This window comes from Phocoena sinus, chromosome 1 (assembly GCF_008692025.1).
Source record: "Phocoena sinus isolate mPhoSin1 chromosome 1, mPhoSin1.pri, whole genome shotgun sequence".
Lineage (NCBI taxonomy): Eukaryota > Metazoa > Chordata > Mammalia > Artiodactyla > Phocoenidae > Phocoena > Phocoena sinus.
Genome location: NC_045763.1, coordinates 165,375,388 through 165,391,913, shown reverse-complemented (window position 1 = coordinate 165,391,913; position 16,526 = coordinate 165,375,388). Strand labels below are relative to the sequence as shown.

At 38.0% G+C, this 16,526-nt stretch overlaps 1 protein-coding gene and 1 long non-coding RNA gene across 4 annotated transcripts in view; one reads left to right on the top strand and one right to left on the bottom strand.

Moving 5' to 3' along the window:
- Positions 1–12,467, bottom strand: part of TAF1A (TATA-box binding protein associated factor, RNA polymerase I subunit A) — a 35,107-nt gene extending 22,640 nt beyond the window's left edge. Inside the window, exons 1-4 of one of the 3 annotated variants that reach the window (XM_032653165.1) lie at positions 12,370–12,467; positions 10,860–10,992; positions 6,801–6,970; positions 2,352–2,465 (exon numbers count right to left, since the gene is read on the bottom strand). In XM_032653165.1, the coding sequence (XP_032509056.1) occupies positions 2,352–2,465; positions 6,801–6,970; positions 10,860–10,980 (405 nt within the window). In that variant the 5' untranslated portion in view covers positions 10,981–10,992; positions 12,370–12,467. Of the gene's footprint in view, positions 1–2,351; positions 2,466–6,800; positions 6,971–8,686; positions 8,792–10,859; positions 10,993–12,369 lie in introns of those variants that run through there. The other 2 variants (XM_032653174.1, XM_032653180.1) reach the window with 2 other exon arrangements.
- Positions 12,468–12,618: 151 nt separating this feature from the next.
- LOC116761682 lies at positions 12,619–16,312 on the top strand. The gene is made up of 3 exons (XR_004352078.1): positions 12,619–13,033; positions 15,563–15,639; positions 16,059–16,312. It is a non-coding gene; the product is annotated as an uncharacterized LOC116761682 (long non-coding RNA).
- The last annotated feature ends 214 nt before the right edge of the window (positions 16,313–16,526 follow it).

The window sequence follows — 16,526 nt, the reverse complement described above, 5'->3', positions numbered from 1 at the left end:
TAAAAATTTTATTGAGAAAGTGCTTTTAGTCTCATATATACCAGAGAGAGGGAGATGTCATAACATTTTGGAGTGTGTCAATTCTTTTGGATAAGGCTTTTATTAAAGGAGAAAGTTCCACCTAAACATTAGAAACATTGAAACATTTTCACACATGGATCAGAAGAGTCAATATTGTGAAAATGTCCTTACTACCTAAAGCAATCTGTAGATTCAATGCAATCCCTATCAAAATACCCATGGCATTTTTTACAAAAATAGAAAAAAATAATCCTACAATTTGTATGGAACCACAAAAGACCCTGAATAGCCAAAACAACCTTGAGAAAGAACAAAGCTACAGGTATCACCTGTCCTGATTTCAATCTATATTACCAAGCTACAGTAATCAAAACAGGATGGTACTGGCATAAAAACAGACACATCAGACAAGTGGAACAGAACTGGGAGTCCAAAAATAAAACCATCCATATATCGTCAACTAATATTTGACAAGGAAGCCAAGAATACTCAAAGGGCAAAGGACAGTCTCTTCAATGAATGTTGTTGGGAAAACTAGATATTTACATGCAAAAGAATGAAACTGGACCCCTAACTTACACCACTCACAAAAATTAACTCAAAATGGATTAAGGACTTAAAGGTAAGATCTGAAACTATAAAACTCTTAGAAGAAAATAGAGAAAAAAATTCCTTGATATTGGTCTTGGCAATGATTTTTTAGGGTGTGACACCGAAAGCACAAGCAATAAAAGCAAGAATAAACAAGTGGGACTACATCAAACTAAAATGCTTCTGCACAGCAAAGGAAGCCATCAACAAAATGAAAATGCAGCCTACTGAATAGGAGAGAATATTTGCAAATAAAGTATCTGATAAGGGGTTAATACCCAAAATATATAAAGAATTCATACAACTCAATAGCAAACACAACAAAAAACACATTACAATTAAAAATGGGCAGAGGACTTGAATAGACATTTTCCCAAAGAAGATACACAAATGGCCAAAAAGTACATGAAAAGGTGCTCAACATCACTGTCAGGGAAATACAAATCAAAACTACAATGAGACATCACCTCACACCTGTCAGAATGGCTAGCATCAAAAAGACAAGAGATAACAAGTGCTGGTGAGGATGTGGATAAACAAGAACCTTTGTATACTGCTGGTGTACATTCTCTTCAGGATGTAAAGTGGTCCAGCCACTATGCAGAATGGTATGGAGGTTCCTCAAACAAATTAAAAATAGATCCACCATATGAGTCAGCAATCCACTTTTGCATATATATCCAAAGGTGAAATCACTATCTCGACAAGAAATCTGCACTCCCATGTTCACTGCAGCACGATTCACAAAAGCCCAGACATGGAAGCAATCTAAGTAAGCACTGATGGAAGAATGGATAAGGAAAATGTTACACACACACACACACACACACATACACACACACACACACACACGATGGAATATTATTCAGCCACACAAAAGAATGAAATATTGCCATTTGTGACTACATGTATGGGCTCTGAGGGCATTATGCTTAGTGAAATAAGTCAGACAGAAAATCGTAATATTGTATGATCGCACTTTTATGTGGAATCTACAAACATCCGACCCATAGAAAGAGAGTAAAATGCTGGCCACAGGCTGAGGGGTGGAGAAATGGGGAAATGTTGGTCAAAGGACACAAACTTTCAATCATAAGATGAGTAAGTTTGAGGATCTAATGTACAGCATGGTGACTATAGCATTGTTAACTTGAAAACTGCTATGAGGATAGAGCTTTAACATTCTCACCATGACAACAACAACAAAACGGTAATTATGTGAGGGGATGGAGGCATTAACTAACCTCATTATGGTAAACATTTGGCAATATATCCATGCATCAAATCATCACATTTTACACCTTAAACTTACACGATATATGTCAATTATATCTCAACAAAGCTGGAAACAATTTTTTTCTCCAGTATTCAAATTCCCAATTTGTTTAGCTGTTTCCCTTTTCCAAAAGCATCAATTCTCAGAGATCTCAACTGACTTAAGTAAACATATTAGAATTTGGCCCATCATCATAATGAAGCACAACTGCCATCTCTGAAGGACTGACTCTGGCAGCCAGAGATACACAAAGAGAAGATACTTTCACTCAGACAACGTGGTAGGCAACAGGAAATGAAAAAGTAAATGGTTCTCACGATGCTGCTTTCTTTCAGCTTCTCTTATTGACCCAGGTGTCTTACCCCGTTTCTCATGCTTTTTACATTACCTACCTCATCACTGAGACAAGCAATTTTTAGAAATGAATGCCGCAGATGTAAATTCACAAAACCTATATACTCACCTTCAAGTAATTCATGACACCAATATTTTTCATCCGGTCAGCAAAGGTATTGAAAGTCTCCACACTGCTTTTGGGATGATAATAAAGAATTTCACTTCCAAGCCTCCAAATAATCTGTCAAAACAGAAATTACTAACAAAACTGTAAAATCCTTGCCTTAACCAATATCTAAGAAAGCTATTTTTTTCTGATTACAGCGTTAAAAAACCACCTATAGTTCCTTTTTCTAGACACCACTACCGTCAACATTTTACTGTACTTTACCCAGTGAAACTAATATTATATCTTATGGGATAAAAATCTTTTCTGCTGATTAAGTGAAAATACCAGGTAACTATAATAGTAGTTAGTAGTCTAAAGAAGGTAAGCAGTTAAGATACATATTGAAATAACATTTTTAACTAGTATAGCAGGAAGAATATTAATGTCAGAAAACTTGGGTTCTATTAATATTGGCTTCTTCACTGCTCTCAGCCTCATCTTTATTATCTACCAAATGAGAGCTATGGACTAGATGTTTCTTGAGATCCTATCAAGTATCTACAACTATTGACTATATTTAGTCTATATTTAGAGCTCCAATTTAAGAATTTTCATCAGCTATGGACAAATTTTAATAAAAATATTTTCACCCTAGACCACCAAAACTTTGGTGACAGAACTTGGAGCTCTTCTTTTGCATGGTCTATTCTCTTACCCCAATTTAAAGTACTTCAGTAACAGTGACTTCAAAGTAAATTTAAGTGGATTTTAAATCAATTCTTTCTCTGAACATACATACTGATTGTTTTGTGTAATCGTAATACTCATCTTCCCAACTCAGAAAGACCAAGATTTCATTTACAGAACACCAAATTGCAGTATTTTGATGCTTAAAGAAAATGTGGAGATTATCCTATCACAGTGGTTCTTAAACCTTGTTGTATGTAAGAATTACCTGGGACACCACTTAAAAATAAATATTCTAGGGATTCAGACTTCAGTTCAGTAGAACTGGAGTGCAGCACAGGAATCTGTATTTTAAACAAAAGCCCTATATGATTTAAACAGAGCCCAAACAAGTGTCTGGAAACCACTGATTTAATTCTTTCATTTTGTAAAACAAACTCTGGACCAAAAGAGACTGTAACTTGCCCAATGTTTTACAGATCTATATAACTTTAGTCCATTACTAAACTTTCAATCAATGGTTAAATTTTTTTCTTTAATATTTTTTGTCTCTATTAAATATCTAACTGATGCAATGGTTACTGTAATAGTAAAAGCTACTTGAGATATTCATGTGAAGTTATTTGTGGATAAACTGTCTTTTACAGAATAAATTTAACAATATATGCCAGGCACTGTTCTAGATCCTTGCCCTTGTGGAATTTACATTCTATTGTAGAGAGACTGACAATAACCAAGAAATACAATAATTAAATTGGCAAGTATTATGCGAAAAGAATGAAGCAGGATAAAGGGATCAGGAGTGCCAGCTGGAAAGTGAAGGGGGTTGGTGTGCAGTTGCAATTTTATTTTATTTATTTATTTATTTATTTATTTATTTATTTATTTATTTTTGGCTGCGTTGGGTCTTCGTTCCTGCGCACAGGCTTTCTCTAGTTGCGGTGAGCGGTGGCTCTCTTCATTGTGGTGCGCAGGCTTCTCATTGCGGTGGCTTCTCTTGTTGCGGAGCACGGGCTCTAGGCACGCGAGTTTCAGTAGTCGTGGTTCGCGGGCTCTGGAGCACAGGCTCAGTAGTTGTGGCACATGGGCTTGCTCCACGGCATGTGGGATCTTCCCGGACCAGGACTCGAACCCGTGTCCCCAGCATTGGCAGGTGGATTCTTAACCACTGCACCACCAGGGAAGCCCCAGTTACAATTTTAAATAGTCAAGGTAGGGCCCACTGAAGGTATGACTTGAAGGAGGGTGACCATAGTGATATCTGAAGAAAGACCTTCCTAGGTAAAAGAAATAGCAAAGGCAAAGGCGATCAGGAAGGAGTATGGTTGTTCAAGGAAGAGCAAGGAGGCCAGTGAGGTTGGAGAAGGAAAAGCAAGTTGGACAGTAATAGGAGATGAGGTCAAAGGGGGAAAGGGAGTGGGCAGAGCACACAGAACTTGCAGGCAATCGGAAAGACTCTGGCTCTTACTCTGAGTGAAATGGGAAGACACTGTAGTGTTTTCAGTAGAGGAGTGACATGATTTGACTTATGTTTTAAAAGGACTATGCTGGGCTTCCCTGGTGGCGCAGTGGTTGAGAGTCCGCCTGCCGATGCAGGGGACACGGGTTCGTGCCCCGGTCCGGGAAGATCCCACATGCCGCGGAGAGGCTGGGCCCATGGCCGCTGAGCCTGCGCGTCTGGAGCTTGTGCTCCGCAACGGGAGAGGCCACAACAGTGAGAAGCCCGCGTACCACAAAAAAAAAAAAAAAGGACTATGCTGCATCATTAATCATTAGGAAAATGCCAACCAAAGCTACAATGAGATACCACTTCACAACCACTAGGATGGCTAAAATCAAGAAGACAGACAATAATACGGTTGGCGATGATGTAGGGATGTTGGGACCCTCGTATATGGCTTGTGGGAACGTAAAATGGTGCAGTCACTCTGGAAAACAGTCTAGTGGTTCCTTAAGAGGTTACATGTATTTTATGCCCTAGCAATGCCACTCCTAGGTATACACCCAAGAGAAATTACAACAAACATCCGTACAAAAACTTGTACATCAAAAAAAAATCTTGTACATAAATGTTCAAAGCAGCAGTATTCGTAGTAACCAAAAGTGGAAACTACCCAAATGTCTAAAAACTGATGAATTGATACATAAAATGAGATAAAGCCATACACTGGAATATTATTTTGCAATAAAAAGAAATGATGTACTAATATGCTACAATATGGAAAGGCTTGAAAACATTATGTTCAGTGAAAGAATTCATTCACAAAAAGCCATATGCTATATGATTCCATTTATATGAAATGTCCAGAATAGAAAGTAGGTAAGTGGTTGCCAGGGGCTGGGGGTTGGAAAGGAGCAACTACAAGTGGGTACAGGGTATCTTCTGGGCAAGACAAAAACTGTTCTAAATTTAGATTGCCGTAATGGTTGCACATCTCTGTGCAATTGAACTGAACTGTTCAATTTAAATGGGCAAGTTGTATGGTGTGTTAATATATCTCAATAAAACCAGCTTTTTTTTTTTAAAAAAAGGATCAGTCTGGTTATGCTTAAAATAGACTGCGGGGGTGGGGGAGGGCAAGAAGTCATCTAAGTGAGGTGATAGGGACTTGAGGCCAGGCGCAGCAATGGAGGAGGTGAGAAGTACTCAGAATGCAGGGAGCGTGCTTTCAAAGTAGAGCTAACAGGGTTTTCTGATGGTTTGGATATGGGGTATAAAAGAAAAAACACCCCAGAGTTTGGCCCTCGCAATTAGATACATAAAGGAAATGTCATCTGAGATGAGGAAAATTCGGCTGGACAGGGAATATCAGAAGAGCTAGTTTAGATATGTTACTATGATATGACATACCATACTAGCTGATATTAGACATCAAGAGGTGACGTTGAGTAGACAGTTGGATACAGAAATCTGGACTTGAAGAGAGATGTCAGGACCCCAGATACACAATTGGGGATCGCCAGCATGCAGACTGAATGTAAGGCTATGAAACTGAATGAGATCATCAAGAGTGAGTTCAGATAACGATAACAACTAAGGGTTAGAGTTCGTGGGTAGTCCCACGTCAGAAAGCAAAGGAGAAGAGGAGCAATCAGAAAAGGAGACTGAGGAATGGCCAGTGAGGTAGGAGAAAAAACTGAGAGTATCACATCCTGGAAGCCAGACAAAGAAGCTATGTCACACAGGAGGGAATGATCTACTATGTTTAATATTGCTGACAGATCAAGTTAGATGAGCACTGAGAATCTGCCACCGGATTCAGCAACATGGAGATCACTGTTGACCTTAACAAAGCAACTTGGTAAAAATGGTGATGGCTGGTGGGTAGTCTAACTGGAAAGGGTTTGGAATGGATGGGTACACAAAACTCTCTCAAGGAGTTTTGCTGAAAGGCAGAATGGAGAAATGGGGCACAGCCTGTGGAAGAAGTAGGGGTCAAGAGATGATGCTAAATGGGAGAAATAACAACACGTTTGCTTGAAAATGGGGAACGTCCTACAGAAAGGGGAAAATAAGGACACAGGGAAAGAATTATTTAAATGAATGAGTATTGGGGAATCTGAAAATTCAGATTTAAAACTATTTTTGTCTCCTTTAAAATGATAATAGGAAAAAGAAGTGTGCAAAAAAACGTCCTCATACGAACTCTCTACCCAAAACCACTTTTAGTAGCTTTTAGTAAAATCAATCAATAGCAAAAGCTATTCTGGGTGAAGTTCAAAAGGCAGAAAACTCCCAGGATTCTGTCCTATCTTCCAGCAGACTCAGACCTTACTTACCTCTGGTGCAATCTGTCTCTTGTTGCTATCTGAATCTTCCAAGATCTGAAAGTAACTGTGCATGTATTCTGCAGCTCGCTGCCACTGGTGCTTCAGCAGAGCTTCTTGGATAAGACTTAAACAAGCACTTGTTGTCTGAGCAAAATCCTTCTCCTGTTTTCCTCCAGTCGCTATCAGGGTTAAAGAGGAGAGTCTTGACCCACAGTGACCCCAAATCAACAATTCAAGAAACATTTCTGATAAGCATAGTTTTAACAAGTAGAGCAGTAGGTATTACTTAACCCAACCCATCCCCAATTCCAAAGCTGGTTCCATTTGAAACAAACTCTTCCACCCATTTTAACTAGTTTTAGCAAATGAAAAAAATGTCTAATTAGAAGATGTCAATTTGACATTCTCGGGCTACCGAGATCACCAGATCCTTCAAATCTGATTCAACTGTCCTTTCATCCTTGCACTAAACAATCTGGGAAGAATCTCTTAAAGAGGGCCCCAAAAGCACAGTCCCAAGTATTTAGAATGGGTAAAAATCATCAGGGTCATCCTAGGAAAGTATGGTCTTTTTTACCTACCTATGTTCTGAAAACACCAAGAGGTGCACTTTTATTTTTTAAGGACCGAGTTCCCAGTAACTCAATGATGTAAATGCAAATGAGATTATAATAACTGTAGACATTGGCATTTATATCTCTAAAGTATTGACAATCCTCTTGTTAAGAATATTTGTGCTTAGTTACAAGCCCGGTTATGAGTAACAGGTGGCATATTGCCACCTCTTCTCTTCCCACGCTACTAAAGACGCGTACAGGCCAGCAGTCTTCCATTTGGGGTACCCTCACCCCTGGGAGTACACAGAGACTAATAAGTACCATGCAAAGATAGTTTTACAGCAATCAACTTGCAGATCTTCAACTTTCTCACATACTCTTTCCTAAAGTTGATCTCCTAGGAAACTGTGCCTATATACAAGGCTTCATGATCAAAATCATTATATTTTACCTTAAGGTGAAAATACAGGTGTTGAGTGTTGAGAAAGTGAACGACTCTAACACATCCATTTGCAAGTCAGGTGATTTTTAATTCTTTGCTTATCAAAACTGTAGAACCTAATAATTTTTTATTTTAGATCACTATGTAATTTTTTCATAGATAATTCAGAAGGAATCCAAAGACCTGATACATTGCTATAATTAAACCCCATTCATTGCCAGCTAGTTACTTATGTGACTAAACTTTCTCAGAATGTCCACCAATTAAAACAAAATACGGTAGAATTGAAGCTAAATCTTTTCTCATTCTAGGAATACGTAATATTCATCCACAGACATAAGAACTGGAAAAAAGTGATAACCTTACCCATTTTATTGAGATAAATAAGCAATAAAAATTTACCTTTAATACTTAAAATTTAACAAAACTTGTAACACTACTTATGTTATTTTGATTAGGTGGGTACAAAACTCAATTACAATGATTTCTCAATCCAGAAGAGATTTTAATACTTAAAACCTTACAGGATATTAGCAAAAATTAATTAAATGTAGATACATACTTTATGGCAAGAATAAAAGTATAAAAGAAAAAGGAACAATATAAAATTTCCATCTATTAAAAGCTTTTTCATAAATACTAAATGGATGATAAAGGTATCACATCCCTATATTATTTAGATTCCACCAAATTATTTTTTAAGTCACATGATAATTTCATTTAAAAGTGCCAATATATGCCGAAAATTATGCCTTTTGCAACTCTCAAACTTATACAAGTTTTAGATGGCACCTTAAAACTGTGCAAGATAGTACCTAATTCTTCAGGGGAAAAAAAAGTAGAATACTATATCTCTCTTTTTTTTTTCCCTTAAATATTTATTTATTTGGCTGTACCGGGTCTTAGTAGTGGCATGCAGCATCTTCATTGCAGCACGCGGGATCTTCAGTTGCTGTGTGCCAGATCTTTTAGTTGCCGCATGCAGGATCTAATTCCCTGACCAGGGATCAAACCAGGGGCCCCTGCATTGGGAGCACAGAGTCTTAACGGCTGGACCACCAGGGAAGTCCCAAAGACTGTTTCTCTTGACCAGTGCTTTTCAAACTTTTTAAATGTACATACAAATCACCTGGGGATCCTGATGTAGTCTTAGTATCCCCAGGGAGCTTATTAGAAATGCAGAATACTATGTCCCACCTACCTCTCTGAATTAGAAGCTGCATTTAACAGGATCTACACCCAAACTCCCAGTATCAGCAGCAACACCAGGCAGCTAGGCCAAGAAAGTGACAAAATACCTCTTCCCTAAAACCTCGGTTATTCACCTAAAGGAAAACTGATCTCAGGCCGGACTCCCTTCTACCTCTCAAGTTTTCACAGCTCAAACTGGAAATCAACTTTAGACTAGGATACATAAATCCTTGGAAAATTCCCCTCCTGTCTTCCAACTGAGCCTAATTACCTCAGGAGTAGCTCTCATTTCACCCTTTGTGAGCAAAAGATAATCTTATTTGTTGCTGATAAACTTTAAGAATAACTGTCAAGGAAAATAAATTTGATGGAATGAGGTACAATAAAGAACCAGTGCCATCAACCTAATTTCTAATTTCCTTGAAATAACCTGGAAACTCGTCAGCCTGTCAACGAATATATTTTGAGCACTACCATAGCCAAGCAGTATTCTAAGTGCTCAACATACAGCTTTATTCCAGATTGGTGCCCACCTTCAAAGTTTTTATTCTAGGGGACACACCCTTCAAAACGCCAAAAGAAATTTAAGAGAATAAAATATAAATAATTGTTAGGCAATTGTGTTTTCCTGTTATGGTTAATTACCACTACAATGTCAATACTACCTGCAACTATATTCTCATTGCAGACAGGAAGTATTTGGGGTTTAACAGGCTATCTGTAATATATAAAACATGTCTAAGCATGTAAATTCTGGTCTTAAACCTACTTGTTTGTGGACTGACTCAAGCTCACTATAGAACACTGGTGACAGACACATGTCCAGGTACGCCTTAAAACTAGCAGAAACTTTAGATTACTAGTTCCCTACAAGGGGTGTGGTAGCATCCCCTCTGAAGTACCATTCATTCAAACCTGGCTCAAACCATGTACATTAATTCAGCAAAAATAAAATGAGGAAAGAGGAAGTAAACTATTATTTTTCAACACTCACTATGCATGAGGCTCTATGCTAGGCACTTTACATATATTATCCCTTTTTTCAATATATGTATCTCAATGTAGGCTTTGAGATCAGATAGGCCTGGATTTGACTCCTGATACCAGCATTAAGAATTTTAACTTCTTCTGAAGTTCAGTTCCCTCATCTCTAAAATGCCTAGCACATAGATTTACTGAGGATTAATTTACTGAGATAATTAAATGAGATGGTATTTAGATTAAAAAATAAAGAAATAAGAGCTAAACTCTAGGAGCCAGGGAATCTCAGTCAAGGGGAAAGAAAGCCAGGCTAAGAAAGATATATTTGTGGGCAATTAGAAAAGTCCTGGTTCAAATGTATTCCCAGGACTACACGACCCAACATGCCAACATACAGACAACTGCTTCTTTTATATATTCTGATAAGGAATTTATTCCATAGAAAAACTTGTTTATTTCTACATTAGATGAAAATAGAAGAAAATATTCCTTTCTTAAAATCTATTATAGATCAATTCTATTAGGGCTTATTTCAATGCAATTCAACAGAAACTTCTGGTATGTACTCCTCAGTGGTAGAGATCATATCTTCTTCAACTACGTATCCCCAATATTTAACCAATGCCAGGGATATAATAAATGCTCAGTAAGTATTACTGGGGGGGGAAAAAGTGTATCTATCGTAATACAGACTGTTATTAATTCAAAGGAAAAGAATTCTAAAAGAAAAAAAGAATCTATTTTTATTATTTCTTTTTTATTAACAGCCTAAAAAAAAATCCTCATACAGTCTTATTTTGAAACTTGAACCAGCTTGGTTATCCATTTTTGTACCCATATTGAATCTTATCATCTCCTTGCATTAGAGCGGAAATGGTTATATGTTATTTTACTTACCTATGGTTTCTATATGCTTTTGGAGCCAAGGAAAACACATCCCTGTACCAGAGGGCGCACGCGGTTCCCCCTGTTCATCCTCTGTTGTGGGCCTTATCAATTCTTCACTGAAATCACTCATACCTATTCCAGACTGAGAATATCAGTTACTTTTTGTACATCTTAATCCACAGGCTTCTCAGTTATACAGAAAGACAGCCATCTTTTATCTAATAAATATCAATGATCAACAAAATTAATTGTACCTGGTAGTTCCTTTAAAGTAAGAAATGAATTTAATTATGTCAGCAGCAGCCAAAATCAATGACCCATTAAAAAAAAAAGACAACTGCAACTACTACTATATTCCAAGAAGATACAAAGATAGATAAGATACTAACTTTTTAAGTTAAAAAAAGTCATCTAGGGGAAGAAACATCAAAATAATGTATAATAAAACAATATGACAAATAATAACAGTAGTAGTTAACATTTATGGGGCCCTTTCTATACACCAGGGCTACAAGTATCTAATTTAATCCTTACAGAAATCCGGAGATAAGTGGTATTACTTTCTTCCATTTTCATGCTGAAAAAAACTGAAGGGCTCAGTGAAACTATGTAATCTGGCTCAGTGTCACAAAAAGGTGAGGACAATACTCTGGTAACTAGAACATCAAACACACTTGGCATGTACAGAGTTTGGCGGAAGGCAGATGGCGGGAAAAGAATCTACAAAAACAGCCTTGTGCCAAGCTGAGTTTGGAGTTAACCGTCCAGATGCTCAGGACCCCTCTCCCTCCTTCCACATATCCAATTGATTATTAGGTCCTGCTGGTACTACCTGCTAGTACTTCTATCTTCTCTCTGCTCCGCAACTCTACACCACTCCCCTGGCTCGGGACACCTTCAAACTGTGTCTGGATTGCTGCATTAGCTTTCTAACTATTTACCCTGCCTCAAATTTGGCTTCTCCACATCACAACCCGAATAAACCTTTCAAAATCAAATTCTGGGGCTTCCCTAGTGGCGGAGTGGTTGAGAGTCCGCCTGCCGATGCAGGGTACACGGGTTCGTGCCCCGGTCCGGGAAGATTCCACGTGCCGCGGAGCGGCTAGGCCCGTGAGTCATGGCCGCTGAGCCTGCGCGTCCGGAGCCTGTGCTCCGCAACGGGAGAGGCCACAACAGTGAGAGGCCTGCGTACCGCAAAAAAAAAAAAAAAAAAAAAATCAAATTCTGTGGTTACGAGCACAGAATTTGAAATAACACTTGAGTTTGAACCCGACTCACACGTATTTTAAGGAGTCATTCCAGAAGAAGCTCTCCCTTCCCAAATTCTCAAAGCCTAAACTGGTGTCTTGCAGTTGTCACGGTAACCAAAGCTGCCCCACCCCTCCAGGCTCGCCCTCAGAACTCAAGGTTTCAGAGGATCAGGAGAAAATATGAGGAGAACACAGGTGAATCCTACTACAGCCATTCCCGTTCCACTGTGAACGCAGGCAATGAGGTGGAAGACAACCGCGGGACTTACCTGACTAAAGCCAGAGTTCTTCTGCGACACCAAACTCAGTCTCCAGACTGCGGACGAGCGTGGGCAAACTCTCACAGAGTTAGCGGCTTGAGAGCGAAAGTGCAACACCTGACCCCGGCGTTCCGGCGGCGCGCAGGCGCAGCCCCGCCCCTAACTCCCGATTGGGCGCTGGAGGCGCCTCGACCCGGAAGTGACCCGGAAGTGGCCGTGTACAGCCTCCTTCCCATTGGATTGGATCCAGGTGTACATCTTAATCTGTCTGAGCGGAAAGAGGTGGGAGACTTTAATTGCAAATGAAGATTAATGCAACGTGAGGTCGGCTGGATGAGGGTAACAGTCCAAATAGCAGAATGTCACTTTGCCCGAGTAGTTCCCCGTACGACGACCTTCCAGTTACTGCTTGGCTTGCTGGCGCGAGCAGCGAGCCTCGGAGGCGCGGCTCGTGGACCTAACAAGATAAATCTCTGCATAGCCTGTTAATTGCTTCCTTGAAATCTTTTTTCTTTTTCATTAAAGGTTTAGCTTTGAATTTAAATGACCCTGACTGCTTCCCCAAAATTTGGACGAAAATATCTTTTCCTTCTCAGCGGCAGTGGTTCTGTGCACTGGTCTGGAGTCACTTTTCATGAGGAACGTTGACGAACTTATGAAATAAGGGTTGAAAGTAAGATGGTTAAATGTGAAATGAGGGGAAATTGAGGGGTTCTAGGGAAGATGATCCTGGAAAAGCAGAGACTCGTTGGAACACAATATTTCCAAAATTTGGGGGTTCATCTGTGAAGGAAGAGTCAGACTTTTTTCGTAGCATCAGAGAACGGAACTAGGACTAAATAGTGAAAGTTAAAGAGAAGCAGCTTTAAAGTCATTACAAGAGTTTTGTTCATAACTAAGGCTGCACAAATAATGGCATGGGCTCCCACAGGAATCTTTTGAGTTTCCCCTGCCCTGAAAGTGAATCATTTGAGCAGAATCACAATACTGTACAGGTGATTAAAGGGTCTAGTGAGAGTTTGTACAGGGATTTCTTAAAATGCTGAAATACTTGATTATATGTTGTCTTCATAAATACTGTGCAGTAGCTATGGGCTTGTGAGAAAAATTCTCCTGCTGCTTTTTGTGTCATAAATCCTTGGTCTCACTCAAGCCCCTGCTCTAACTCCACAGGCAAGGCTGATAAATGACAGTTGTGGTCCAAGAGGACACACAGAAAATAATATAGCCATACTTTTCTAGTATAAAGGTTTGGTCTGGCTACATTTCTTCCCTTGCTATGAAGTATAATTTCGCCAAAGCCAAACTAGAATGGATTTTATCTGGCTAGAAATTCATGCTCCCACAAAAATGGGGAAGATTTTTCCGATTTACCTTAACATTATCAGACAACTGTAGACAACAGTAGACAAAAGACAGAAAGTTAAGAACTAACATTGATATCTTTCTGTGCTCTACCTACCTCTTTCATTTTCCATGGTACAATTCTGGTAGAAAATGTGTTGGAGAGAAGAGAGTAAAAAGAAAATGACTATACTACTGATAGCATTAAACAAGATTAAAGAAAAAGAAATGGCATGACAAAAATGCAAACATAAAACAAAGCAAAGCATACCAAAGACTTCTAGATTCCAATCTAAGCGAAAACATGTTCTAAGGAACAAAAAGATGTTCTTACAATTGCATTGTGCCAAAGAGCAACTTAACATGATGAATTACATTTTTTTTAAAACTACAAACTCTTATTTAGACAATATTATTCCCACAAACCTTTCAGTTATTCCTGTGAAGCTTTATCAGATTCCCTGCAATCTAATAGTTTCAGATACCAATTAGAAAGATTAGATTCACCTGAAAATTCTCTAGAACAGATACTTCGTAAATCTCATTAAAATGCACTTCACCAGGTTTTCTCACCTCTGACATGAGACAGTGTCAAGATTTCCAGTCCTAAGTGCCCCTCTATAAGGAAGAGACCTTGGCCCAAGACAACTAACAGCTCCTTGATCTTATTCCATAAAATTCATTCTAGCCATAAAAGAAAAATCATTTGTGTAGGTTTTTTGCTGACCTTTAGCTTACAATCTGCAGCAGGGGTCAACAAACTCTTTCTCTAAAGAGACAGTAAATATTTTAGACTCTGTAGGTGATACAGTCTCTCTATCACCACTACTATTTAACTCCTGTTGCCGCACAGAAGCAGTCATAGATAAATGTAAGTGAATGAGAATGTGTTCTAATAGAACTTTATTTACAGAAACAGGTGGCAGGCTGGATTTGGCCTATTGGCCATAGTTTGCCAACAGTTGCTCTAGAGTACCAAGTAATGTTTATGCTCACAACAGATTCGATTAGTATACATACATACATACATAAAATTTTAAAGATACATGATCATATTAGTGATGATTGTTGTATCCAAAAGATATCTATACTAAAAATAATTACTGGTATCATCATACATCTCGATCATTATGGTAGTCACTGACTATATTGCTTCTCCTGGGTGCTTTAACATACAACTGGTAGCTGTTAATGCCGAGGAGTAACTCCATTCTATTGTGGAGAAACCTGGTTATAAGGGGTAAATGAGATCAGCCATCATGAAGATGATGTATATTTACTTAATTACAATATTTTTTTTACCGCCCCACCTCGCGGCTTGTGGGATCTTAGTTCCCCCACCAGGGATCAATCCCAGGCCACGGCAAGGAAATAACCAAGTCCTAACCGCTAGACCACCAGGGAATTCCCACTTAATGACAATTATTATCCAAATAACTCTACATACTGCATCTCAACCTATATTCTCCTAAGTTTTAATTGAGAAGCATGTTCTTTTGTTAAGAATAAAGGGGAAAAAAATCCTCTACAGTCATTCCAAATAATTCAAAATATATCCATGATTTTACTATTAATACAAAGAAAAAAATACAATTAATTCGGGTGTAAATTTAAGATAAGATAGTGTGGAAGAGGGAACAAATGTGGGAATGTGGAAGTAGAACAATATAAGACCCCTCTCAGAGAAGAGAAAATTAAATTCAGACATGTAAGACATCTAGTAAGGTAGTATTAGCTTTAATTATATATATATATATATATATATATATATATATAAAATCTCCCTTGTAGATCCAAGTAACTTTGATATATAGGGATTTTTTTCTTAGGTTGATATTATAATTTGTTTCTTTTACAGAATATTCACAACCGCAGGTGCTTTGTTAACTGATCAGATTTTAACAAAAGTCTTAAGCAGTGCTTCTCAACTGGGAGGTTTGTGTCCTTTCTACCGGGGGTTGTGGCTGCATGGGGGCAATTTTTATTTTGTTACCATGACTAAGGATGGTACTAAAATTTCATAGCCAGGGCTAGGGTTTTTGTATATCCTGCAACTGGTAGGAATGTTCCACCCAAAATGACAATAGAGCTCTAGTGAGAAACATTTGCCTAAACAAGTAACATGTTCTGCAACTGTTTTCCTACAGTTCAACCTAAGGGGATAAGGGCTCTTGTGCAAATTGTTTTATTACACATTTAAATGTCATTCTTGGTTTTTTTATGTTTGCCAAGAATAGTAAATGTGTTTAAGGTAATTATGAAAAATAAATGATAACAAAATAACAAAAGTCTGATTGCAAACAAAAAAATTGGAGGTTTTGAGATAATCACCATCATTCTTTCTCTTTCCACAGAAGTTCCAAGAGAGGTTGGCCAAAAATATTTTAAATCCTAAAACACAATTTTAAGCTTTGCTTTTCTTTAAAATGTATACAAAATAATGTGCAAATATGTATAATATATGTTTTGGATCTGGTGTTAATATTTAATCCCTGCTTTCTAGAGCTGTGCTGCCTTTAAATGTGCCTACATTGAGATGTACTGTAAGTGTAAAATACACACCAGATTTCAAAAGTATCATATGAAATAAAGAATATAGCATGTCTCATTAATAATTATTATATTTATTACAAGTTGAGATGATATTTTGGATATATTGGATTAAATAAAATTTATTATTAAAATTAATTTCATCTGTTTTGATTTTAATGTGACTTCTAGAAAATTTAAATGACATATGTAGCTGACATTATATTGCTATTGGACAGCATTGTTCTAGAGAATCAGTGAGAACTAAGGGAAATATCAAGTTATATTTAGAT